The sequence below is a fragment of the Entelurus aequoreus genome, linkage group LG22, assembly GCF_033978785.1.
Source record: "Entelurus aequoreus isolate RoL-2023_Sb linkage group LG22, RoL_Eaeq_v1.1, whole genome shotgun sequence".
Taxonomy (NCBI): Eukaryota; Metazoa; Chordata; class Actinopteri; order Syngnathiformes; family Syngnathidae; genus Entelurus; species Entelurus aequoreus.
In genome coordinates, this window is record NC_084752.1 from 14169587 (window position 1) to 14195364 (window position 25778).

General features: G+C 40.5%; 1 protein-coding gene across 3 annotated transcripts in view; it reads left to right on the forward strand.

Annotated features, from left to right (window-relative positions):
• gpm6ab (glycoprotein M6Ab) overlaps nt 1–12729 on the forward strand; it is a 50949-nt gene extending 38220 nt beyond the window's left edge. For 2 of the 3 annotated variants that reach the window (XM_062032983.1, XM_062032981.1), the window contains 4 exons: nt 539–692; nt 3357–3436; nt 3540–3605; nt 10246–12729. In XM_062032983.1, the coding sequence (XP_061888967.1) occupies nt 539–692; nt 3357–3436; nt 3540–3605; nt 10246–10398 (453 nt within the window). In that variant the 3' untranslated portion in view covers nt 10399–12729. The remainder of the gene's footprint in view (nt 1–538; nt 693–3356; nt 3437–3539; nt 3606–10245) is intronic. The other variant, XM_062032982.1, reaches the window with a different exon arrangement.
• Nucleotides 12730–25778: the final 13049 nt, after the last annotated feature.

The following is a 25778-nucleotide window of genomic DNA, read 5'->3' on the forward strand; positions in this document are numbered from 1 at the left end:
CCCAGGGGGTGGAACAAGGGGATGGGTCAAACGCAGAGAGTAATTTCACCACACCCAGTGTGTGTGTGACAATCAGTGGTACTTTGACTTTAACTTAAGTAAAGCAAAGTGTCAAATTACACACAATCAAAGGTCTTGATCGCAGAGTCCAGTCTGGAGGGTTAGTTTTTCTCACAAAATACGATTTGATAGCTTTTTGTTGTTGTTTATGTCTGTGTGTTTTTTTTCCTGCTAAAACCAAATGCACCATCACTCGCAACAATGCGAGATGCAAATGAAACGTGTTTTTAATCCATCAAAGTCGAGCGAATTGGTGGGGGTCTTGTTCTAGTTCAGGTGTCTGGGAATGGATTTTTAATTCAAAACAATCTCATTAGAGACATTTAAAAATATAAAAGAGAAAGAGATTCAAACAAGTTCTATATAAAATGGGTTTAAAAACTGTAACCAGATGTTGATAATAAAGGGCTGTAAAATACTGTATAGATAGTATATTGGTTGTAATGTTAGTTGATGTTGTGTGTGTGTGTGTGTGTAGCTGATGTTCCTGGCCTATGTCTTCTTCCTGGTCTGGCTTGGTGTGACGGCCTTCACCAGCCTGCCGGTCTTCATGTACTTCAACGTTTGGTCCATGTGCAAGAACACCAGCTTGCTTGAGGGTCCTAAATTCTGTGTGGACCTACGCCAGTTTGGTACGTACTAAAACAGACTACTTGTGTTTTAGACGAACTTGTGTCATGTCCATCCATCTATACAACCTACCCCCGCTCCACAAATACCACTTTTTATGATTACAATGTTCTATTTCACCACAGTGAAAACAATGAGGTACAACTTTAATTTGATGTATCTTTGATAATCAGTCCCTCAAAGAGCTTGCGAAGTCCCGATCGCGCCAATTCACGCAAATTTGACCAATCCCTGCGAATTATGTGCAGCCTTGCAACTTTGTCAATTGCTTGCAACTTCCCCGCACATTTTGCCTAATCAGTGTCAGTTTTTGTGAATTAAATGATGTTTCTTGGTTCGACGATAGGGGAACAAATACGTTTAACAAGATGTATAAACTCCCACGTACCTTAGACCAGGTCTGGGCGATTATTTTGACTCGGGGGGCCAAATTTTGAGAAGAAAATGTGTCTGGTCGGTATATCTATTTTTAGGAACACTAATTTCAAAACCTCACAATAATGTCTGATTGAATGCTCCAAACGTTGCGACAGACCGCTTTAAAAATGGAATGGAATTTTACTGAATGAGACACCCAGAATGTACATGAAAATAAAGAATGTGGGATTTACAATATTAACTATGAACGATAAAACACTGAATATTGACAACAAATCAATCAACATATTTTACAATCAAGCAAAACGCAACAAAAATGCAACAAACAGTGAAATATAAAAGTGAAGGGTAAAAAACCCCCACCTACAATCTGATATATCTGATATATCACTAAGTTTTAGAACTTTGTTGTAAAAATCTCAGTCCACGTCTGTCCCTGACACCCGCATTCCTTGGTGCCTCATCTGAGCTGCTGTGACTTAGATTACCATAGTAACTAATTAAATTACCATAGTAACTAATTAGATTACCATAGTAACTAGTATATCATGCAAAAGCGCATATTCCTACCATTGAAATACTTTGTATAGTTCAAGATTGAAAACACCACTGCACATCATAATGGCAGTTACAGTTTCCATCTTAAAGATCTAAAAAAATGATTTGGGAATGTCCGGCGGGCCAGATTGAAATGCTTAACGGGCTGCATGCTGCCTTAATTTGCCCAGGTCTGCCTTAGACCTACTTCTGGTTCTTGTTGACGGCCCTAACCCTTCTGGGTTATACATACTGGTGTCCTGACTTCCTAATTTACATGTTTCTATATATTTATTTAAAATGTTTGGTCCAGGTTAGGTACTTAACGATTAATAAGCTATTTGCGTGCCTGCACCAGGCTTGTTCTCGTTGTGTAACATGTTCAGCCTCGTCCTTTCATTTCCTTGCTAACGATACTTAAGATATTAATAAATGCAGTTGTAGAGTTTGCCCTCTAGTGGGTTCTTCGGACCACCACACACTGCCACGAGAGCCCAGAATTCAGGGTATAACACTGTTTTATTTCACACGCAAGTATGGCCAGGACTTTTCAGTTCATTGTGTCTTCTCAGTCTCTCTCGCTCCCACTCCAACTCCAACCCCTTGTCTCGTTCCGGCTGCTGCTAATATAGGCGACAGGTGATTAGATAACAAGGCCCAACCGGGCAATCTACTCACCTGTCGCTGTCTTCGAGGCCGGTCCTTACACAACCCGTTCCGCGGCAGGCCCGCAGGCCACGCCCCCCTCCACAGCAGTTTATTTGCTGTAATGGAGGTGATTATTATTACCCTAGGGAAGCGTCTCCACACTGTGTATGGAGACACACAATCACCTGCAAGGTTGTCAGCTGGGGGACTAAAAATAAATACAGTGTTAGCCAGAGGGGTTTGTGATTGGTATTAAAAGGCATCAATCGAAAATGACGATTACGTACTTATTACGTATTATCATAATTTCCAAATATGTTTTTGTCTAAATAAAAATACTTAACTTTACAGCAAACTACCCATCAAATTGATAAAAATCACAACACATTTTACGTATATTACTGTAAATTGAAAAAAAACTATTACTGTTTTTTGCGTTGAAATTCTGTTGACTGAGCTGCCAATTTTTGACTGTAAAATCCACGGTTGTGGTTTTTAACGGTGTATTACTGGAAATGGAAAGACGGTACATTTGTTTTTACGGTAGAAAAACTGGCAGCTAAGTTGCCAGAATAAAAAAAAAAACTTGTACAGTTTTTCCATTAACAATATAATGTTGTAAAAATCAATGTAAATTTAACACAAAAATTCTGGCAATTAAGCTGCCAGCTTTTTCTGTAAAAAAACAACAACCAAAAAACTGTGGTACTGATTTTCCATTTACCATAAAATGTTGTAAAAAAAAACACTAAATTTTACAGTAAAATTTTGTAAATGTAAAGTTTTTACTATAAAATCGACAGTTTGCTTAAAACAATTTGTATAATTAATAATGAAATCCAGAGGCAAATTCATACATTATTCACTGTTACAAGCGGCCCTCTGATGGCAGCCACAACTGCCATGTGGCCCTCAATGAAAACCAGTTTGACACCCCTGAATTAGCACATCCCTAATATAAAGTATCATTTAGTTTATGTCTGTTGGCCCTCCACAAATTATGCAATATTGTATATTTAATTATTATACAATATTGAATACAGTTTAAAAATATATAATAATTACCAATATGGCTTCAGTCAGTCTTAAACATGTTTGCTCAGCAGGAGCCGTGACCATATCTGAGGAGAAGAAGCTTTGCACTGGATCTGGGAAGTTCTTGCAGATGTGTGAATCCAACGAGGTAAGAACCACCGTGTTTGAACCGACATGGTTGATAAAACGAGTAAGACATAAATAAGTCGACTATCCGATGGTGATCCGAGTATTTACTGTGACTCTTACAGCTGGACTTGACCTTTCACCTGTTTGTGTGCGCACTGGCGGGAGCAGGGGCGGCTGTGATTGCCATGGTGAGGAACACACACACCATTTTACAATTCTGTGGAAACACTTTTATTCATATGACCACACTGGGTAGACATGTAGATGTTGTCAGTTTAAGTTGGGGGTCAGCAACCCGCAGCTCTAGAGCCGCATGCAGCTCTTTAGCGCCGCCCCAGTGGCTCCCTGGACCTCTTTCAGAGATGTGTGAAAATGGAAAAAGATGAAGAAAAAAATACATTTTTTGTTTTAATATATTTTCTGTAGGAGGACAAACATGACACAAACTTTCCTAATTGTTAGAAATCCCACTGTTTATGTTATACAGGCTTCACTGATGAGAGTATTTGGCAAGCACCGTTTTGTCCTACCAATTTCAACGATCCTTGAACTCATCGTAGTTTGTTTACATGTCCAACTTTCTCCGATGCTGCCACTGAAAGACGTGTTTTATGCCACTCCTTCTTTGTCTCATTTTGTCCACCAAACGTTTTATGCTGTGCGTGAATGCACAAAGGTGAGCTTTGTGGATGTTATTGATTTGTTGGAGTGCTAATCAGGCATATTTGGTCAATCCATGACTGCAAACTAATCGATGCCCAACATGCTATTTAGGCTAGCTGTATGTACATATTGCATCATTGTGCCTTGTTTGTAGGTATATTTGAGCATATTTAATTTACTTTACTTACTTTATATTTGCATGTCTCACGACACATTATCTGTATGTAATATTGGCTGCATTTCTCATAGTTGTTTGTGTGCCATGTTGTTCCAGACCACAGCCAACGTAACCCAGCTTGCAAAGATTGTAATAAATCCATTAGAAGACAGCCTGCCGTTTCCTTAAACTTGGACACACACATCTACACATTTGGCCATTAAAAGCCAGTAATTTCCAGACGTTATCTCATCCTGTGGGAAGCCTCCATTTTACTAATGATTTCCAATGTTGCAAAAATGTGTAGAATAAAAATTAAAATACAACATTTCTGTCAACGAAGATTTGCGTCAGCTTTTGATAGTAGGCTAATATAGCTAATATAGACACTTACATCATGTGTTGCCTTCATTATAACATTTATATAAGGCTTTTATTTTTTTGCGGCTCTATACCGACTTTTTTTTTGTATTTTTGGTCCAATAGGGCTCTTTCAACATTTTGGGGTTGCCGACCCCAAATGCTTTAAGATTAGGTCAGTTTAAACTCTAAATGAGTATTTCAATGGTGAAAACCGGTCAAGTAAAACAAAACTTATGATAAATGATATTCAGTTTTATGTGGTCATGTTTGTTGCGCATTTGAATGTGCTTTGGGTACTGTACAGTAACAAACAGAAATATCTGCAAGAAATAAAACAAGATCACTGCTTACATTAGTGGAAAAGCTCCACATTAACTAATCAAAGCATTGCAGGCCATTTGGTTGCTGGGGCACAGTGGCGGGCCGTGCGTTTCCCACCTAGGCCTTCAGTGATGTCTGACTTCAATGATTACCTCTCAAAATACCATAATGTATGTCCCCACATGACCATTGCTGGAGAAATACTACACAGAAACACATTTACGCACTACTGGCCATTGAAACGCATCAACAGTGTACAAAACAGGTTATTTTCTGGCGCATTTAAAAATCAATAAACCCGCATCAGCAATTAAAACATATATTATGTGGTAGTGTCAAAATTTAAATTGCAAAAACATTAAACGTAAAGAAATAAAATATTTGAACTCACAATTCGACGCCGTATAGCCTCTAGTAGTCAGTTTATTCGAGTGGAAATGGCGGGCATTTCCCCATTTCATCGCCGACATGGTCTCACAAGATGTAGTTTCTCTTTAAATATCCTTCTTGAAAATGGCCTTGCAAATATATATCTGCCACTTAATCAATGGTTTGTTCTCCTTCTTTGTGGGTCAACACTTCCTGCTAAATTGCAACTTGTGATTGGATACTCACTTTGGAATGACAAGTGAGTATCCAATCACAGTCTCGTTAACATCAGGCTACCTAGAGAGGCTACTGTCAACAACTTGTGATCTGATTGGCTTTCGCAACTGTCTATCAACTGTATGGGTTCTCAAATTCATCCGCTAACGGTCCAGATGAGTATCCAATCATAGGACGCGTAAATGTCACGTTCTACCTTGGGCCAGCTAGAAGGCCTTACTGAAAACTCGTGATCTGATTGGCTATCGCAATTGTCTATCAACTGTATGTGTCCGTTCACTTACAGTGCACAGACGCCTGCATTGTTGATTCTGAAGGCCTCAGGCAGATTTGGTACAGCATGGCAACATAAGCTAGCTGAATTCTGATTGGATACAAACTCTAACCTAAAAACAACAACACTGGAAGGAGCATAATATGACATGAACAGAATATGAATACTTTTAGATATTTAGGGAAAGTAAATAAAAAATTAATTTGATCTTTAATCATGATCATGATTTCTGGTTATGTTAGGCCAGCAGAGAAGGCCTTGCTGGCCCTTGATGGCACCCCACTGCTGGGGGACAGGTCTTAAAAGGGAGGCCCCCAGGCTTGACTCATCCCTTTGCTTACCCTTTATATTACTTGATGTTATATCCATCTACAGCAGTGGTCCCCAACCACCGGGCCGCAGCCCGGTACCGGTCCGTGGATCGGGCCGCATAAGAAATAATTTTTATTTTCTTTTAAATGTTTTATTTTATTTTTATTTTATTTTATTTTTTTATTAAATCAACATAAAAAACACAAGATACACTTACAATTAGTGCACCAACCCGTATAGATCAATACAGTCTGCAGGGATACAGTCCGTAAGCACATGATTGTATTTTTTTATGACAAAAAAAATAAAATAAATAAATAAAATAAAATATAATAAATAAATAAACGTCTTCATTGCCTGAGGAAACTGTCACGTCCCCACATAGATAGAACCATGTTGTCGCTCTTTTATCGGGCATATATTGAATCGATCCCGGTGTCATGGTTTGGTAGTTTGTCCTTGAGAAACAAGTTTGCACTAAATCAAATTGTAAAGTGGGCTAGTAAGCTTATAGGTGAGCCGCAACTCAACCTATCTGACATCTAAGCCACACAGCTGCAGTGCAAGGCCAGCTCTATTATTCACCACTGCACCCATCACCCTTTACAGTGAATTCCAGCTCCTTCACTCTGGTCGGCAGTTCATTGTTCGTCTTTGTAGGACTGAAGGATATAAGAATACTTTTGTACCTGCTGCAATCACACACTTAAATAAGGCTATCACATGGTGATTTTATTTATTTTATTTATTAATTATGCCATAGCACTTTAATCACAATTATATTATTGTTTCATTAGGTATTATATTTTATTGTTCTACAGCAGGGGTGTCAAACGACCGGATGCGGCCCACGGGATGAGTTTGCTAAGTCTAAAAATGAGCCGAAATTTTTGAATGAAAGAAATTGTTGTTCTAAATGTGTCCACTAGATGTCGCAATAGCAATTCTTTATATATTTGTAGATGATGCTGCATATGTAAAAAAATAAATAAACCACATGATGTTAGTGCACCAGTCGAGGAAAATGAGCAAACTACATAAATAACATCCTGTAATTTGATTTTGATATTATTTTTTTTTTATCTTGTAACACTTTAGTATGGGGAACATATTCTAAGTAACAAAGACTTATGCCTTCGGTATTAATACACCCCCATACAATCACAGATGCTACATTTTTAACTTTGCGCCTAGAACAATTCGGATGGTTCTTTTCCTCTTTGGTCTGGAGGACACAACGTCCACAGTTTCCAAAAACTATTTGAAATGTGGACTTGTCAGACCACAGAACACTTTTCCACTTTGCATCAGTCCACCTTAGATGAGCTCGGGCCCAGCGAAGGCGGCGGCGTTTCTGGGTGTTGTTGGTAAATGGCTTTCGCTTTGCATAGTAGAGTTTTAACTTGCACTTACAGATGTAGCGACCAACTGTAGTTACTGACAGTGGTTTTCTGAAGTGTTCCTGAGCCCATGTGGTGATACCCTTTACACACTGATGTCGCTTTTTGATGCAGTACCGCCTCAGAGATCCAAGGTCAGGGGCATTCAATGTTACGTACAGTGATTTCTACAGATTCTCTGAATCTTTTGATGATATTACGGACCGTAGATGGTGAAATCCCTAAATTCCTCGTTGAGAAATGTTGTTCCTAGACTGTTCGACAATTTGCTCACGCATTTGTTCACAAAGTGGTGACCCTCGCCCCATCCTTGTTTGTGAATGACTGAAGATTTCATGGAAGCTGCTTTTATACTCAATCATGGCACCCACCTGTTCCCAATTAGCCTGTTCACCTGTGGGATGTTCCAAATAAGTGTTTGATGAGCATTCTTCAACTTTCTCAGTCTTTTTTGCCACTTGTGCCAGCTTTTTTTAAACATGTTGCAGACATCAAATTCCGAATGAGCTAATATTTGCAAAAAATAACAAAGTTTTCCAGTTCGAACGTTAAGTATCTTGTCTTTGCAGTCTATTCAATTGAATATAGGTTGAAAAGGATTTGCAAATCATTGTATTCTGTTTTATTTACCATTTACACAACGTGCCAACTTCACTGGTTTTGGGGTTTGTATGTGCGTAAGTCTTTCAATTATACGTATTATTAGGCAAGCAAGATAAACCGTTTTGAGGTGAAATACAAAAGTAAGCTAGCAAAAGCGGAAAATCCTACCTTGATTTAAAAACATTTATCTATCAATTATATAAATGTTTTTCGTTCTAACTGAAAATGAGTTTTTACATACAATGCATATTCCTTTTTGCAGCAATCTATTTGTGTCTGGCATTACCCCTTTATCTGTCATCATAAAATATTTACTTTCAGTATTCTGACTGTAAGAAATGCAATGTGTTCGACTATATTTGCTGGCAATTGCAGGAAAAAACGAAACCAGGCCTTGTTTTGAAGCCAGTGTGAGAGAAGGGGATATTGGCAGTGAGTCACCAGGCTGTGTTGTTATCCAAACTGTGCTATGAAACCCTTCCAAAAGACATTCATCTGTATGCTACTCTCTATATACCGCACATAATATACTGTACATGAAGCATATATCTCCCAACATCTTATTCATAATATGTCTAAGGCCCTGTGTTATCTCCCTCTATTTCTGCACCTGTTTATTGCTGCTTACATTCACAGGGGGTTGGCACCCGTCCCAGGAAAGAAAACACTCCACCCACTCACATTTTGGTGTCAGAAGCACAAAACTGCAAAGCCTTTAAAAAATGTATCTAAATGTGAGATTTCTTATCAGCTAAAAGTAACGATATATATATATATATGTATATATATAGATAGATACGAAACCCCTAACCAGTGAAGTTGGCAAGTTGTGTAATTCGTAAATAAAAACAGAATACAATGATTTGCTAATCCTTTTCAACTTATATTCAATTGAATAGACTGCAAAGACAAGATATTTAATGTTCGAACTTAGAAACTTAATTTATTTTTTTTTGCAAATAATCATGAACTCAGAATTTAATGGCAGCAACACATTGCAAAAAAGTTGGCACAGGGGCATTTTTACCACTGTGTTACATGGCCTTTCCTTTTAACAACACTCCGTAAACGTTTGGGAACTGAGGAGACCAATTTTTGAAGCTTTTTAGGTGGAATTCTTTCCCATTCTTGCTTGATGTACAGCTTGAGCTGTTCAACAGTCCGGGGTCTCCGTTGTGGTATTTTAGGCTTCATATTGCGCCACACGTTTTCAATGGGAGACAGGTCTGGACTACAGGCAGGCCAGTCTCGTAAAGGATATTAAATGAGCTCAAATATTGCTACAAACGAGGCATAATGATGCAATATGTACATACAGCTAGCCTAAATGGCATGTTAGCATCGATTAGCTTGCAGTCGTGCACTGACCAAATATGCCTGATTAGCACTCCGACAAGTCAATAACATCAACAAAGCTCACCTTTGTGCATTCACGCACAGCATAAAACTTTTGGTGGACAAAACGAGACAAAGAAGGAGCGGAATTTGTTACATGTAAACAAACTGTTGCGTCACAGTCCACACTATGGTGAGTTCAAGAACCGCCGAAATTAGTAAGACAAAACGGTGTTCACCAGATACTCTCATCAGCGAAGCATACACACAAACATATTAAACAGTGGGCTTTCTAACAATTGGGAAGGTTTGTGTCATGTTTGTCCTCAAACAAAAAACATACTAAAACAAACAAAATATTTTCCTCCCATCTATTTCCATTTTCAATCCTTTTTTAAAAAATGCTCCAGGGAGCCACTAGGGCGGCACTAAAGAGCCGTGAGTTGCTGACCCCCGGTCTAACACAAGTAACTCTAACAACCTTTAATTTCCTATCTTTTCAAGGGAGATGCTAGAAATGAAGCTTGCATGTACATAAGAGTAGTCAGTGAGCATTGCATTATTAAGTCATCTTCCTATTTTTTTTAGAACATTTTTATTCTAGTCCTTACAAAAACAACTTTTGCCACAGCTTTCTTAACTAGCTGTCGCAAAATAACACGTTAGGAAAAAAAATCTTGCAAAATCCTTTAGGAACTGATTCACTGGTCAAACTTTAAGATTTGTTGAAGAAAATAAACTGCACGACAAAGACAAAATGCTAATTAATTATTATTTTTTTTTTCCCCCGTTAGGTTCACTTCCTGATGGCGTTAGCTGCTAACTGGGGCTACCTGAAGGATGCCAGTCGGATGCAGAAATATGAAGATATCAAGTCGAAGGAGGAGCAGGAGCTGCACGACATCCATTCTACACGCTCCAAAGAACGCCTCAATGCCTACACATAAACACCATACACACGTTTACCCGAGACACGCACACACGCACACACACAGACACACACACTTGCAGCACACACAACATGCATACAAGAATAGCAGAAATATACACATCAGTCAACTGAAAAGGGTTGAAAGACACTGAAGTCCTCCTTTGTCCCCAGATGATCTTTTGCTGAAGTGGTCTGTGCTGACATGCTAAACGTGGCAGTCAGCCATTTTTGTTTGTTTGTTTTCTTTACTGGGAATAGTACTAATCTTAAATTTGACAGATATGTGCCCTTCAGTCCATCAGGACGGTGAAGTATTAGGGGGGCCAAAACTCCTTTTTTTAGAGAATACAGTAGCTGGATGTGCAACACTGGCAAGTCTCGAAGTAGAGACCCATCCATCCAAATCAAAATGAAAAGAAATACCAAAAAGAAGCCAAAGATTCCAAAGAACTGTCCCAACTTCTGTTTTTTGTTTTTTTTCCCTTTAAAGATCATACCTACTTTTTCTAATATGTAACTTTTAAAAAGACATTGGGAAACGAGCGCAGTAGTACCTCAACTTACAACTCGAAACACTTGTATCTGAAATCAACGTCTCCCATCGGACTGAACTGAAATCAAGTTAAAGTTAAAGTACCACTGATAGTCACAATCACACTAGGTGTGGTTAAATTATCCTCTGCATTCGACCCATCCCCTTGTTCCACCCTCTGGGAGGTGAGGGGAGCAGTGAGCAGCAGCGGTGGCCGCGCTCGGGAATCATTTTTGGTGACTTAACCGCCAATTCCAACCCTTGATGCTGAGTGCCAAGCAGGGAGGTAACGGGTCCCATTTTTATAGTCTTCGGTATGACTCGGCCGGGGTTTGAACTCACGACCTACCGATCTCAGGGCGGACACTCTAACCACCAAGTTTAAAAACAAACTTTTAGAAAATAAATATTGTATAAAAACAATACAATAGAATGTACTACTAACAACTCCAGTAGTTTTATGAAGTAATGTAACAATAATGCACATTATTTACCTTGGCGAGTGGACTTCATCGATCAATCAATCAATGTTTACTTATACAGCCCTAAATCACGAGTGTCTCAAAGGGCCAGGCTCAGATCCCACATCAGGGCAACAAAAAACTCAACCCCATGGGACAACAATGATAAACCTTGGAGGGCACCGCGGCTTCTACAGTATCTCCTTCCAGCTTGGTCAAACACACCATCAGCAACACTGTTTTCATGGATAGACGTCCGCCGTTGAGCTATCATTCAAACGTCATTGGCTGGTGTTAGACTCATTCTGCAGTTCACACACCCTTCCTTCCTTCCCCTGGCTAGAAAAACAAAGTTATGTTGATCTCTCGCTATACGCCAATGCTAGCAAGTAAGACAGTCGGATTTTACGGGTAAAACTCGAGTTTTGCTTGCAAATGAAAGCACAACAATTAGCCCGGAAACAGAAATCTTAAGTTGAGGTACAACTGTATAGAAGGATTACGAACCAATAATGTTGTTGGTCATCAAAGTGTTGGGTTAATTCTAAAGTAATTAAAAAAACACAAATGTCAATATTAAAGCAAATATTGACTATTCCCAAAAAGTCAACACTGAAGCAACAATCAGCCGGAGACATGGAAGACCGCAGTGTCGATGTTGACCTTTTCAATGGGGGGGTGGGTGACTTGAACCCCCGCATCAAGCACACGTACAGTACAGTACACTTACACATACTGTATTTGGATGGGTGGTCAGTGTCGTGCGGTGGTGTTATGCTGTGCTATGTCGTTTCACCACATGTTGATGAGTGCTATATCGCAGAGGAATAATGTCCGCGGGAAGTTTGAAGTCCAAGTGGGTATAGCTCGGCTAACTCCTGGACTCTCCTCAACCCCTTTTCCCAACTCTCTTCCGGAGCCCAATTTCATGACTTTTTTTCCCTGGATGTATCACAACTGCCATTTTGATTTTCAACAAAATGCACTTAATTAGGCAGGTTGAAATTGTTGATTGATGAGACACGGAAGAACTTACCAAATACTCTCCGGTTGACAAGTTTGAATATTCTGTACTTTGTTGGACTCAGACTACAATAGCACTTACAGTAAGTGTATTTCAAAAACAAGCGTGCAATTGGGCTTCCCGTTCTCCCTCTCTGCTGATCTTTGTACAAACTATTGGTCGGTCCACAGAAACAGCACATCTTAGCAGCACAAAATCTTTTTCGACGTCATGTCATTGTCATAAATTGTCGTTTTTTTCTCACTTTTTGCAATTTTTGCCACCGTTTTTACCAGCATTGTTATCGTGTCGTTTTTGGCATCGGGGCTACGTGGTGAGTGCACGTATCTCGGGGGGGTGGGGGGTGTTTGGGGGCGTAGGGGTCGTTATCACTTTCACAGTTTCATGTGATTCTGCACACACAAATACACAAACACACACACACACACACGCATACATTATTTGTGCGTAAACACCAATCATTGCGGAAGTTTAATTCTAAGATTTTAACCAAAATATTCCTTTTTGTCACGAGATGTAGTCAATTCCTCACTGGAAAACACAACAGTGAGAAGAGATAGCTGTGAACTGACTTATTATTGTTGTTTATTCGACTGTTTTGTAGTGTTTTCACTACAAGTTTGACTTATGTTTGAATATTGACATGCATTCCCCTCTTATGAATTAAGATCTAAATAAGAACTGTTTCCCAAGGCTTGTTTAATATCATAATTAGTGATGGGTCCAACTATACTGAAGCATCAACACATTGTTGTGTGTGTTGTGTGTTATTCACCTAAAGAAAGAGTGGCACTTTTGACGCCACTTTACGTCGCCATCATCAATCTGAATGGAATTACGAAAAAGAAAAATTTTAATAATAGCGCCAAAATAGGTAAATGTTCTTTTCCCATGTAATACTTGACTTATTAAACAGAGTTGTGAGTTTCATATTAGTAAATATTCATTTTAGTTGCATGCCAAATGTAGTGACTTTTTAATCCAGCAGATGGCGCTGTTACGAAAAACTAACAATGCCGTGTCAATACAGCCAGTGAGTGTGCCACATACTCACTAAGGCGTCATTTACCCATCACTAATAATAATATATAAAAATGATGATAAGGGAACGTAAGTCTCTATCTGCCAGTAGAGATGCTTGAACTAATTAATGCAGGGGTGTCCAAGAACCTCGCTAACATGTTCGATGAAAGGTGGCAAATGTAATGATCAGGGCTGGGAAAGGTAACGCGCTAATGTGTGTGATTAATCACAAAAAATGATCGCATTAATCACGTATGAACGCAGATTGATCGCACAATGCATTCTGACCACAAATGCTATCTTGTGTTAACCACGGATGGTTACTTGAAAGAAAACATAATATGCAAGGTAATTTGCATAAGTTATACGTTCTATGAAAGGTGGGAAATTTAATGATTAAAGTTAACACTGTAAAGTATTTGATTAATCTCAAAATGATTGCATTAATCATGTATAAACGTGGCACAATTTATTTTGACTACAAATGCTAATTTAGCCTATAGTTACTTGAAAGAAAAAAATATGCAAGGTAATTTGCATAAATTGTAGCGATGAATTTTCTTATCATTGAATCTTAACAAGTTTACAAGATCACCTGAAATGAACAGATGATTGAGAACGCTACTTGCATATCGACAACAAGGAGTAAATAATTGCGATCAATCAACATTCAAAAGTGTGTTTTTTAAAATAAATCATTTGACAGCAACAATAATGGTGGAATACCAATATTTTTAATTTGACATGTTCAAAACAGGCTAAACCAATATAGATACGCAAATAAATTCAATAGAAAACAGACAAGTATTATTATTGGTATTAACGGTATCAACTTGATATCGTTACATTACTCCTTTTTGCTGTGTTAAAATGATTTTGGTCGTTTTCCTGTTTAATTGTATGTTTATATTAAAGATGCCACCAGTCAATGAAAAACAAGCAGGGAGCCGCAGCTATTGTTTGTTTTTTTTGCCCCTCGTTCTTGGCGCCCACTTGTTTACATACATACAGTAGTTTCCTGTAAATGTACTGTGTTAACTTTATTCCAAAAAAAATCCAGCACGGGTGGTGAAGTGCATCGGTAGTCATTAAGGCAGAAAATAGCAGAAGTTCCCATGTTTGACCTTATTTTCTACAAATTTTATTTTATTTTGCAAAAAAAAATGTCCCTCGTTTTGGAAAATTTCCCCTAATTTCTAATGCAAATTTTGACAGGTATGCGTAAATGGCTAGCGGGATTAATGACTTCATGACGAGACAACAAGCAAGAATATTCACACACACACACACACACACACACACACACACACACACACACACACACACACACACACACACACACACACACACACACACACACACACACACAAAGCCGATCATTGCCATCCCTCTGAGCCATAACTCTTTTACTGATCACCAAACATTTCACTATTTTAATAACAACTTTTATTCCTTTCATTTTTAAAATAATGTGAAGTCATTTAAATACAAAAAAAGTGTTTTTTTTCCTCAGCAGTATTATGCTGTTTATTGTGTATAAAGCTATACAGTACATAAATGTGAAAAAGCCGAGAGAGAGAGAGAGAGAAGATGTTTCCTAATAGGATTTGATTCAGTATCAACATCCAAACTGCCTTTACACACACACACAAAAGAAATAGTACTAAAGTTTACTAGATAAATTACACAGAATCCTTATGGATTGTAAATGTTCATGCAAATTGGGTGCAAGATGGATAAAAGTGAGCCAATTCAACCTTAAATAAAAAGTTTTTTCCCAGATTCAACATTGGATACATACGAGGTGTACTATCGTGTGTGTGTGTGTAAACGCATGTAAACAAAGAGAGGACTGATGGTGTGTTCAGGTTCAGTCAGTATTTTTAAGGGTCTAGTTTTACAGTAACAGTATTCTTTCATTTCATTGCCTGACAATGGATGTCTTGTCAGTGTTTTTAACCTCAGATAAAAAAAAAAAAAAAAGAGTTGTTTTTGTGCACTTATTGGCCATTGTGAGCTCTCTATCTCTTATTCTTGGTGTGTAAGTGCATTGACGTCCCCCTCGGCGGGACCCGTGTATAGTCTTGCAGCACTGGTTATATAACCTGAAGAAATAACAAAGATGAAAAATCAGTTCATACAAATGAAAGAAAAATCTTATTCTTAGGTTTAAAAAAAAAAAAGAAAAAAAAAAAAAGACAGTGAATCTAGTTGTTGTTTGTGGCATGGTTATGCATTCAAGTGGTCATAATTTTAACGATGAAACAGTATTGAAAAACCAAGAAAAAAACAAAAAACATTCCACTGGCGCTGTTCTGCTCTTTTTTTTTTTTTTTTTTTCATTCTTTAGCTTGCAGTATTGCAGTCGCTGTTGCTAATGGTGTTGCTAAGCTCGCTAGCCTGTTTCGTTGTCTACCACCAGAGCAATATATTGTACCAGTTGGACCAAAATATAAATAAATAGTACTCCTAACCTTACATTTTTGGCATACAAGTGCATGGCAAAACAATGCAAGTCTTACGTGGTATATGATCCATGGTGTTATTTATCGGTTGTTTTTTACAGATCTGCAGCTGTGATGTAATGTATTGCTCTGGACGCCCGTTACTCACCAATCAGCTCACATCCTTGACACTGCAACTCCTAAATCGTGTCGTCTTCCTGTCCTTGGGACGACGTGTTTACCTAGCAAAGAAGCACAAGGTCAAAGCGACAAATACGCAACTGCAGCTCGTAAAAAAGGATATTAGATGACAGTGGTATCAGCACCTCCAAGTCCGAGTCCATGGTTCTCGCCCGTCCACACGTTTAGGTCAGGACTTTGGGAAGGCCGTCCTAAAACCTTCATTCTAGCCTGATTTAGCCAGTCCTTTACCACTTTTGACGTGTGTTTGGGGTCATTGTCCTGTTGGAACACCCTACTGCCCCCAAGACCCAACCTACGGGCTGATGATTTTAGGTTGTCCTGAAGAATTTGGAGGTAATCCTCCTTTTTCATTGTCCCATTTACTCTCTGTAAAGCACCAGTTCCATTGGCAGCAAAACAGGCCCAGAGCATAATACTAACACCACCATGCTTGACGGTAGGAATGGTGTTCCTGGGTTTAAAGGCCTCACCTTTTCTCCTCCAAACATGTTGCTGGGTTGTGTGGCCAAAAAGCTAAATTTTTGTTTGAAAAGGGGTTGGGAAGGAGACCTTGCCTCATGTGGAGGAGTTCAAGTACATCGGAGTCTTGTTCACGAGTGAGGGAAGAGTGGATCGTGAGATCGACAGGCGGATCGGTGCGGCTTCTTCAGTAATGTGGACGCTGTATCGATCCGTTGTGGTGAAGAAGGAGCTGAGCCGGAAGGCAAAGCTCTCAATTTACCGGTCGATCTACGTTCCCATCTTCACCTATGGTCATGAGCTTTGGGTTATGACCGAAAGGACAAGATCACGGGCCGAAATGAGTTTCCTCTGTCGGGTGGCGGGGCTCTCCCTTAGAGATAGGGTGAGGAGCTCTGTCATCCGGGAGGAGCTCAAAGTAAAGCCGCTGCTCCTCCACATCGAGAGGAACCAGTTGAGGTGGTTCGGGCATCTGGTCAGGATGCCACACGAACGCCTCCCTAAGGAGGTGTTTAGGGCACGTCCGACCGGTAGGAGGACCCGGGGAAGACCCAGGACACGTTGGGAAGACTATGTCTCCCGGCTGGCCTGGGAACGCCTCGGGATCCCCCGGGAAGAGCTGGACGAACTGGCCGGGTAGAGGGAAGTCTGGGCTTACCTGCTTAGGCTGCTGCCCCCACGACCCGACCTCGGATAAGCGGAAGATGGAGTATCGAAATAAGCTAAAGTAAAAAAAACAGTAGTCGGTAGGGGTGTAACGTATAGGCCGCCATCTCACTGCAGTTTTAATGGTGTGTTCCATTTGTACTGGGGAGTCGGAATTCCAAGTTCCAAGTCGGAAGTTTCAACTGGAATGACCCCTGAAGTCGGATTTCTTACTCGGAAAGTCGGAGAGTCCTCGCCAAACATGGCTTTCAAAGATGGCTTCTCTGAGTGTAATCAATAATAGAAGCTTTTGTGAAATCCGTCATTTTCACTTCCCACCATTTCTATCGCACTAGTCAGCCACATACAATGTATTGTTGGACTTATATTTATATATAGTAAAGTTATTGTTGTTTGAATTACCTTTTTTCGTTTGGTATATGCATGTACATTGCTAGCAATGGCATCTTTGAATTTTTTCCATCCACTGTGATTGAAGTTTGCAGAAGGAGCGCATATTTGTTCAGAAGTTGTTTATAGAATAGCTTTCGTGGATGTGGCCATCTTGAGTTCCGACCTCGTAAAAAGGAACAGCAGTAACTGTGACGTCGTTCACATTTCCCATGTACAACTTCCGAGGTTAGCTTAGCTTAGCTTAGCTTAGCTTGTAGCCTCATTCCTCATCTCTGCTGAACAACGGCGGCACACTACTTTCGTCTTATCGATTTTTTTCGTGTGCGTTCTACCGAGAATTCAGGCCAATTTGTACAGAGGACGCTTCTCATTGACACGGCTGCTAGCCCAGAAGTGTTAACGAGTAAACTCATGGCGCGACAAACACTTCCCGTTCCACACGTTTTCAGGAAAACCGTACGTCTCTGAACCGAACTTTCTGCACATAAAAATGAAATCAGAAATGTAGCGTTACACCCGTACTTAGGCTGTGATGTTAACAAGATGGCGTAAAGAAACAACAACAATAATGAGATTATTGAACTGTAGAAGAGGATGTGAGCTGTTTGCGTCTTGTTTGTTTGACTTTTCCTGTTCTATCCACAACTTCTTGTTAAAAAAAAACAAACAAACAAAAAAAACAATGTGTATCGACACAAATGATAATCCCGCGTCCTTCTTGTCTGTCCACTGCTGAACTGGACTCACACTCTTCCTCCATCCTGGTTTGTGTTGTGTGGAATTTCAGCATGAAGCAAAAACCTTCCAAAAAAAAAAAAAAAAAAAAAAAACCTTTAAGAGAATTCCTGATGTGCGGCTCTAAAAGGTCGGTTCTGAATCAAGGATGAAAAATCGGTGCCTGAATAAATTGAGCTCTTGTCCATCATGAGCTGGACAGTAGATAGACAAGCTGAGTCTGCAACCTTCACCTATCTACTCATAATCAGGTCGGACATTTTGGACGTAGGGAGATGTGTTTTTTTTTTGTCTCCATCGTAGATTTTTGTACTCCACTCTGGTTGCTTCGTAGCTTTGTTCGATTCACTCCCCTATTTTGTACATATCTGTGCCAAGAGCTTGGGCAGACAGTGGCTTTTTTTATTTGTAAAGACATAAATTTGCTTGCATATATAAATAAAATGAAATACTACACTTGTGTACTTGTTAATAAGGAAACTACACGACTTGTGTCTTTATTTCATTTCATTTCTGATTAGATCTGATCAATCTTAGTCAGATATAGTCAGACTGGATCTGACCAGTCAAACTTAGCTCAACAATCGCTTTTTTTTTTAACCCAGCAACACAGCAAGCTTATATACAGTTGTGGTCAAAAGTTTACATACACTTGTAAAGAACATAATGTCATGGCTGTCTTGAGTTTCCAATCATTTCTACAACTCTTATTTTATTGTGATAGAGTGATTGTAGCATATACTTGTTGGTCACAAAAAACATTCATGAAGTTTGGTTCTTTTATGAATTTATTATGGGTCTACTGAAAATGTGACCAAATCTGCTGGGTCAAAAGTATACATACAGCAATGTTAATATTTGGTTACATGTCCTTTGGCAAGCTTCACTGCAATAAGGCGCTTTTGGTAGCCATCCACAAGCTTCTGGCAAGCTTCTGCTTCAATTTTTGACCACTCCTCTTGACAAAATTGGTGCAGTTCAGCTAAATTTGTTGATTTTCTGACATGGACTTGTTTCTTCAGCATTGACCACACGTTTAAGTCAGGACTTTGGTAAGGCCATCCTAAAACCTTGATTGTAGCCTGATTTAGCCATTCCTTTACCACTTTTGACGTGTGTTTGGGGTCATTGTCCCGTTGGAACACCCAACTGCGTCCAAGACCCAACCTCCAGGCTGATGATTTTAGGTTGTCCTGAAGAATTTGGAGGTAATCCTCCTTTTTCATTGTCCCATTTACTCTCTGTAAAGCACCAGTTCCATTGGCAGCAAAACAGGCTCAGAGCATAATACTACCACCACCATGCTTGACGGTAGAGATGGTGTTCCTGGGATTAAAGACCTCATCTTTTCTCCTCCACAGATATTGCTGGGTTTTGTGGCCAAACATCTCAATTTTTGTTTCATCTGACCACAGAACTTTCCTCCAGAAGGTCTTATATTTGTCCCTGTGATGTCAGGACAATGACCCCAAATCAGGCTAGAATTAAGGTTTTAGAAAGGCCTTCCCAAAGTCCTGACAATGTGTACAATGCTGAAGAACCAAGTCTATGTCAAAAAATCCACAAATTTAGCTGAACTGCACCAATTTTGTCAAGAGGGGTGGTCAAAAATTCAACCAGAAGCTTGCAGAAGCTTGTGGATGGCTACCAAAAGGGCCTTATTGCAGTGAAACTTGCCAAAGGACATGTAACCAAATATTAACATTGCTGTATGTATACTTTTGACCCAGCAGATTTGGTCACGTTTTTCTGACTCTTACTGACACCTAGTGGCGACAGGAAATTACTACGCTTGATTTGTTCACTTCCAGGTTGACGATTTCAGGAAGTCAGTTTATGAGACAAATGAGAAGCAGACAAGGTTGTGTTAGCTCTTACAAGCCTTGGAAAAGATACGTCTGTAAGTTAACTGTTTAACTTGTTTATATACTTCAATATTAAGGTGGAAAGTGGTTCGATTTGATAGTAAGATGTTTATTGAAAAACGTTTTTTGTGCGCTGTTTTGATGGATGTTTTGAGGACTTAAAATGGCTGCCAGTCATCTATTTCCACCATCAAAATAGTTTCGACACTCAGTAGTATTTCTTTGATGATAGTATTGTATATTTGTGTAAATTGCTAGTATTTACATGTTGTGTATTACCAGTGGCGGGCCGTGCGTTTCCCACCTAGGCCTTCAGTGAGGTCTGACTTCAATAATTACCTCTCAAAATAACATCATGACCATTGCTGGAGAAATACTATACAGAAACACATTTATGCACTACTGTGGATTGAAACACATCAACAGTGTACAAAGGGGTTAATTTCTGGCGCATTTAAAAAACAATTAAAACGTATCAGCAATTAAAACATATCTTATGTGTTACTGTCAAAATTAAAATTGCAAAAAACATATTAAAAGTGAAACAATAAAATATTTCAACAATTCATAGCACCTATTCAACGCCGTACAAGCCAGTGGTACCCCCCGTCGTCGGCTTATTCGAGTGGAAATGGCGAGCATTTCCCCATTTTATCGCCAGAACAGCTGAGTTAGCTTCCAGGGTTGGCCGACATCGTCTCACAAGATGTAGTGTCTCTTTAAAGGCCTACTGAAATGACATTTTTTTATTTAAGCGGGGATAGCAGATCCATTCTATGTGTCATACTTGATCATTTCGCGATATTGCCATTTTTTTGCTGAAAGGATTTAGTAGAGAACAATGACGATAAAGATCGTAACTTTTGGTATCTGATAAAAAAAAGCCTTGCCCCTACCGGAAGTAGCGTGACGTAGTCAGTTGAAAGGCTCCTCACATTTTCCTATTGTTTTCAATGCAGCTAGAGCAATTTGGACCGAGAAAGCGACGATTACCCCATTAATTTGAGCGAGGATGAAAGATTCGTGGATGAGGAACATTAGAGTGAAGGACTAGAATACAGTGCAAGACATATCTTTTTTCGCTCTGACCGTAACTTAGGTACAAGCTGGCTCATTGGATTCCACACTCTCTCCTTTTTCTATTGTGGATCACGGATTTGTATTTTAAACCACCTCGGATACTATATCCTCTTGAAAATGAGAGTCGAGAACGCGAAATGGACAATCACAGTGACTTTTATCTCCACGACAATACATCGACGAAGCACTTTAGCTACGGAGCTAACGTGATATCATCGTGCTTAACTGCATATAGAAACAAAAGAAATAAACCTCTGACTGGAAGGATAGACAGAAGATCAACAATACTATTAAACCATGGACATGTAAATACACGGTTAATGCTTTCCAGCCTGGCGAAGGTTAACAATGCTGTTGCTAACGACGCCATTGAAGCTAACTTTGCAACCGGACCTCACAGAGCTATGCTAAAAACATTAGCTATCCACCTACACCAGCCAGCCCTCATCTGCTCATCAACACCCGTGCTCACCTGCGTTCCAGCGATCAACGGTGCGACGAAGGACTTCACCCGATCACAGATGCGGTCGGCGAGACAGAGGAAGTTAAGGTGAGTTCGCCGGCTAGCGCGTCTGCTATCCATCTCTGTCCTCCTGGCTGTGTTGCTGTAGTCCGCCGCTAATACACCGATCCCACCTACAACTTTCTTCTTTGCAGTCTCCATTGTTCATTAAACAAATTGCAAAAGATTCACCAACACAGATGTCCAGAATACTGTGGAATTTTGAAATGAAAACAGAGCTTTTTTGTATTGTATTCAATGTGGTACCAATACTTCCATATCAACCGTTTACGTCACGCGCATACATCATCATATCTAGACGTTTTCAACCGGAATTGTGGCGGGAAATTTAAAATTGCACTTTATAAGTTAACCCGGCCGTATTGGCATGTGTTGCAATGTTAAGATTTCATCATTGATATATAAACGTGGTCGGTAGTAGTGGGTTTCAGTAGGCCTTTAAATATCCATCTTGAAAATGGCCTTTCAAATATATATCTGCCACCTAATCAACGTTTTGTTCTCCTTCTCTGCTATCCCTGTCTGGCTACGGTGCAACACTTCCCGCTTCCTGCTAAATTGAAAGTTGTGATTGGATACTCCCTTTGGAATGACAAGTGAGTATCCAATCACAGTCTCGTTAACATCAGGCTACCTAAAGAAGCTACTGTCAACAACTTGTGATCTGATTGGCTTCGGGGCCCGAGCACCCACGGACAATGCCGAGCACCCACGTGGAATTGATGGCAAATTCTTTCTCACCACCAAGCAAAAACCACGCATGCTCAGGCCCCTTCTACACTAAGCCGACTAAGGTTATCCAGGGTAAATCCCACCTAACCTTATCATTGTCCACACACACACAATGGTCGTTTAAGACCCCTTACCCCCCTCCGTCAGCCGGCGCAAGGCGACCTAGTACTTATGGACGGAAAATGCACACGTCATAGTCACCTCCAGTGTTGCTTTATGTGCAAGTTCTTAAATTTAACTTATCTGAACAATATCCAATGTTGTGGTATTTCAATTAACTGGAATCCAGTGTGCTGTGGGGCCCTATTGTAGTGAATCACACCTGAGACATCATAAATTAATCAAATCTTAATTGGACACGTGATAAGTACACAATGTGACAAAGAACATTTTACTGTCGGGAACTAGATATCTGGTCAGGACACTCCTCACTCTTTTGCCTTCACCTTCATTGTCCATTCGTTTTTGGTGACTTAATATACTCTGGACCTAGACGTTGAGTCCGCGACATACTGTACATGGCGGACAATAACTGATACAGTCTGCTTTGCCAGTCCAAAAGCATTCAATGTTTTCCGTAGTCTTCCCTCGATGGCCAGGTTATACAAAGCACACGCTACCTTTTGTTTTGTCACATCCACGGGAGCCCACATTCTCGTTGTCTCTCCTTCGACAAATGGACAAAGTTTTTCGGTAAGTAGAATCACAGCTGACCTGGACATTTGAAAGTTCTCTTGCCGTCTGAGAAGTGTTGTATCCCAAATAGCTGCAATCACTTTCTCTTAAGGTATTCATGTGTGATTTCCACAAGCGTCTGTACAGACGGAAGGAGAAACACGGGCATGTCTGGATGACTCGCCTCCATATATCCAGTGGTTACCTCCGAGTTACGAAACAGCTTTATTATGAAGCTGGCTGTGGCGCGTTCTTTCTGACATCACTTCCTGTGTGAGGCGCGGTTTTTCTGGCGTCACTTCCTCCCAAATTCAGTTTGTAAACGATCAATGAGTCTATACAAAGCTAAGAGCCAGAGATTCAAGAAATACACGGCGCACTTACCCGTGTAAAAAATTGTCAGAGGAGTGGGACCTTAAATGATAGTTTAGTGTGGCTGAAACGGGGCTTAGGCTAAATAGTTATTCGTTGAAGGGGTTTTCCGGCCTAGTGTAGACATAGCCTCAGAAAAGTAGCGTCAGATTTACCGCCCGTCCGAGCACCCACTGGCAGAAATGTAGATCGGCACCAATGGACGCTGGAACTTACCTCTGCCTGTCTGTAGAAAGACAGCAGTGACAAGTGCCTCCTCGTAGGACATTTCTCAGCATTTCATTGTCCGATTATATGTCACACTTACATTATTACACATAATGTAGAAAGTTATGGTGTTTAATAAATTGGCGACATGCTGACAAACAGGCAGGCACGTGCCATCCAAACTATTTGTGTGGTGTGTACCCCAGGATGCAGAGGGGGAAGCAAAAACAAATTCAACGGTCTTTAAGAGCAGATAAGGGTAAGAAAAGGATGATTGAGGAAGAACACGGTGAACTATGCAAAAACAAAACTGTTGGTCACAACAGGAAACAGCTGCGCTTAACATGCAGGTGGAGACGCCGGTAACATGAGTGGGAGCCTCGAACAGGGAGAAGCAGGATGAAGAGTCTGTGTGGTTTTTTGCAGAGTTACTGCCAGGAAAAAGTTAACCATGCATTAAATCAGCCTCAGTAGCCACAGGGCTGATTAGTGGTTGGTTCACCCAATTGCCCTGGCAACAGTAGATCGCCCAACTTCAGCAGGGAGAGAGACTGAGCTCACGAGACCCCAGGCGATCATAATAGTATCATATATCCCTATAGTGGACCCTGGTGGCCTACCTGGCTCATCAAGAAAACTACGGTAAAAGTCAAAGAGGAGACGTGGGTCGAGATTAATGGACCTGGCGACCCAAGTGCGCTTCTTGGTGCCATACCCTTCGCAGTTAACCAGAAACTAAAACCCGCTACCCCTCCTTGTCACTTTCAAGAACGCCTTATCTGTGAAAGTGGGGTGACCGTCCACCAGCCAGGAGTACGGGCCGACGAATCTGGGGTCCAACTTCTTAGATTCTGTGGCAAGAGGCATGACACGGGAGGACCGCCATACCATCTGACCCACCTGGTGTGCGATGACGGTTGGCCAGACATTGATTACGTTCTGATGTCCTACACAGTGTGACTGTTGAGCCTATCTAAACCAGGCGCACCTGGGGTAGATAGGGTATTACCAATGGCACCGGGGTGTCTGACTCCAGGGATTGAAACGCAGGAGGTTGGAACCCATAAGCCATATGGAAAGGAGTGTGGCTGAGCTGATGAAGGAACTGTGGGAATGTTGGTTGACTAAGTCGAGCGACACTAAAGGCAGACGCAGCGGATGGCCGCTTCATGGTCCTGGTTGTTCCGCTCCCTCTGACCTTCACTTTGGGGGTGTTGGCAGATAACAGACATGATGAAGCGTTCAAGGACCTGCAGAATGCCTCCCATAAAGCCAATGAAAACTGAGGACTGCTGTCAGAGACCACCTCTGTAGAGATTGTGTGGAGCTTGAACACCTGCTGCACTCAAATGCCGACAGTAGCTTGGAGCACGCCACAAAATGAGCCATCTTGGAGAACCGTTTGACGAGTGGTGTTGCCAGTGAGGGGCTTACGATGTGAGATCATAGGTAGAGGGGCGGAGAAGTCCTGATGGAGCTTGATGCAGAGCACAGGCTTCTGAACGTCTGCTCGTAGAGTTGGCCACCAAAAGTGCTGGACAAAAGGTAGATAGTGCGACTGACACAATTAGCTCAGTTTTGGAGTCATGTGACCACATTACATTTTCCCCAAACCTTGTCCGAAACATTCAGGTGTTGGTCAACAACCTTCCCTAACTCGCTTTCTTAACAAGCTTCTTGTTGATGGTCTTGCAGTCAGTTCCAGTCTTGAGTGTCTACAATCCTGTCCCTGAGGTCCTTTGACAGTCTTCTCTTTGAGATGTTTGAATGGAAGTGCTTGTTTCTGTGACAAGTGTCTTTTATCTATATAAGGAGGTAAGATTAGGAATACTTTCTGATAGGGACAGGACCAATTTGTGTGTTTCATGGACACATAACGGTCAGTGAGGGCCATAATGCTTTTTGGTTGGTAGGGAAACAATTACATATTTTTCGATCAATTTACAGTATAACCCTTATACTGTATTTAGTTAGTTTTTTAACATTCTGTCTCTCTATGAT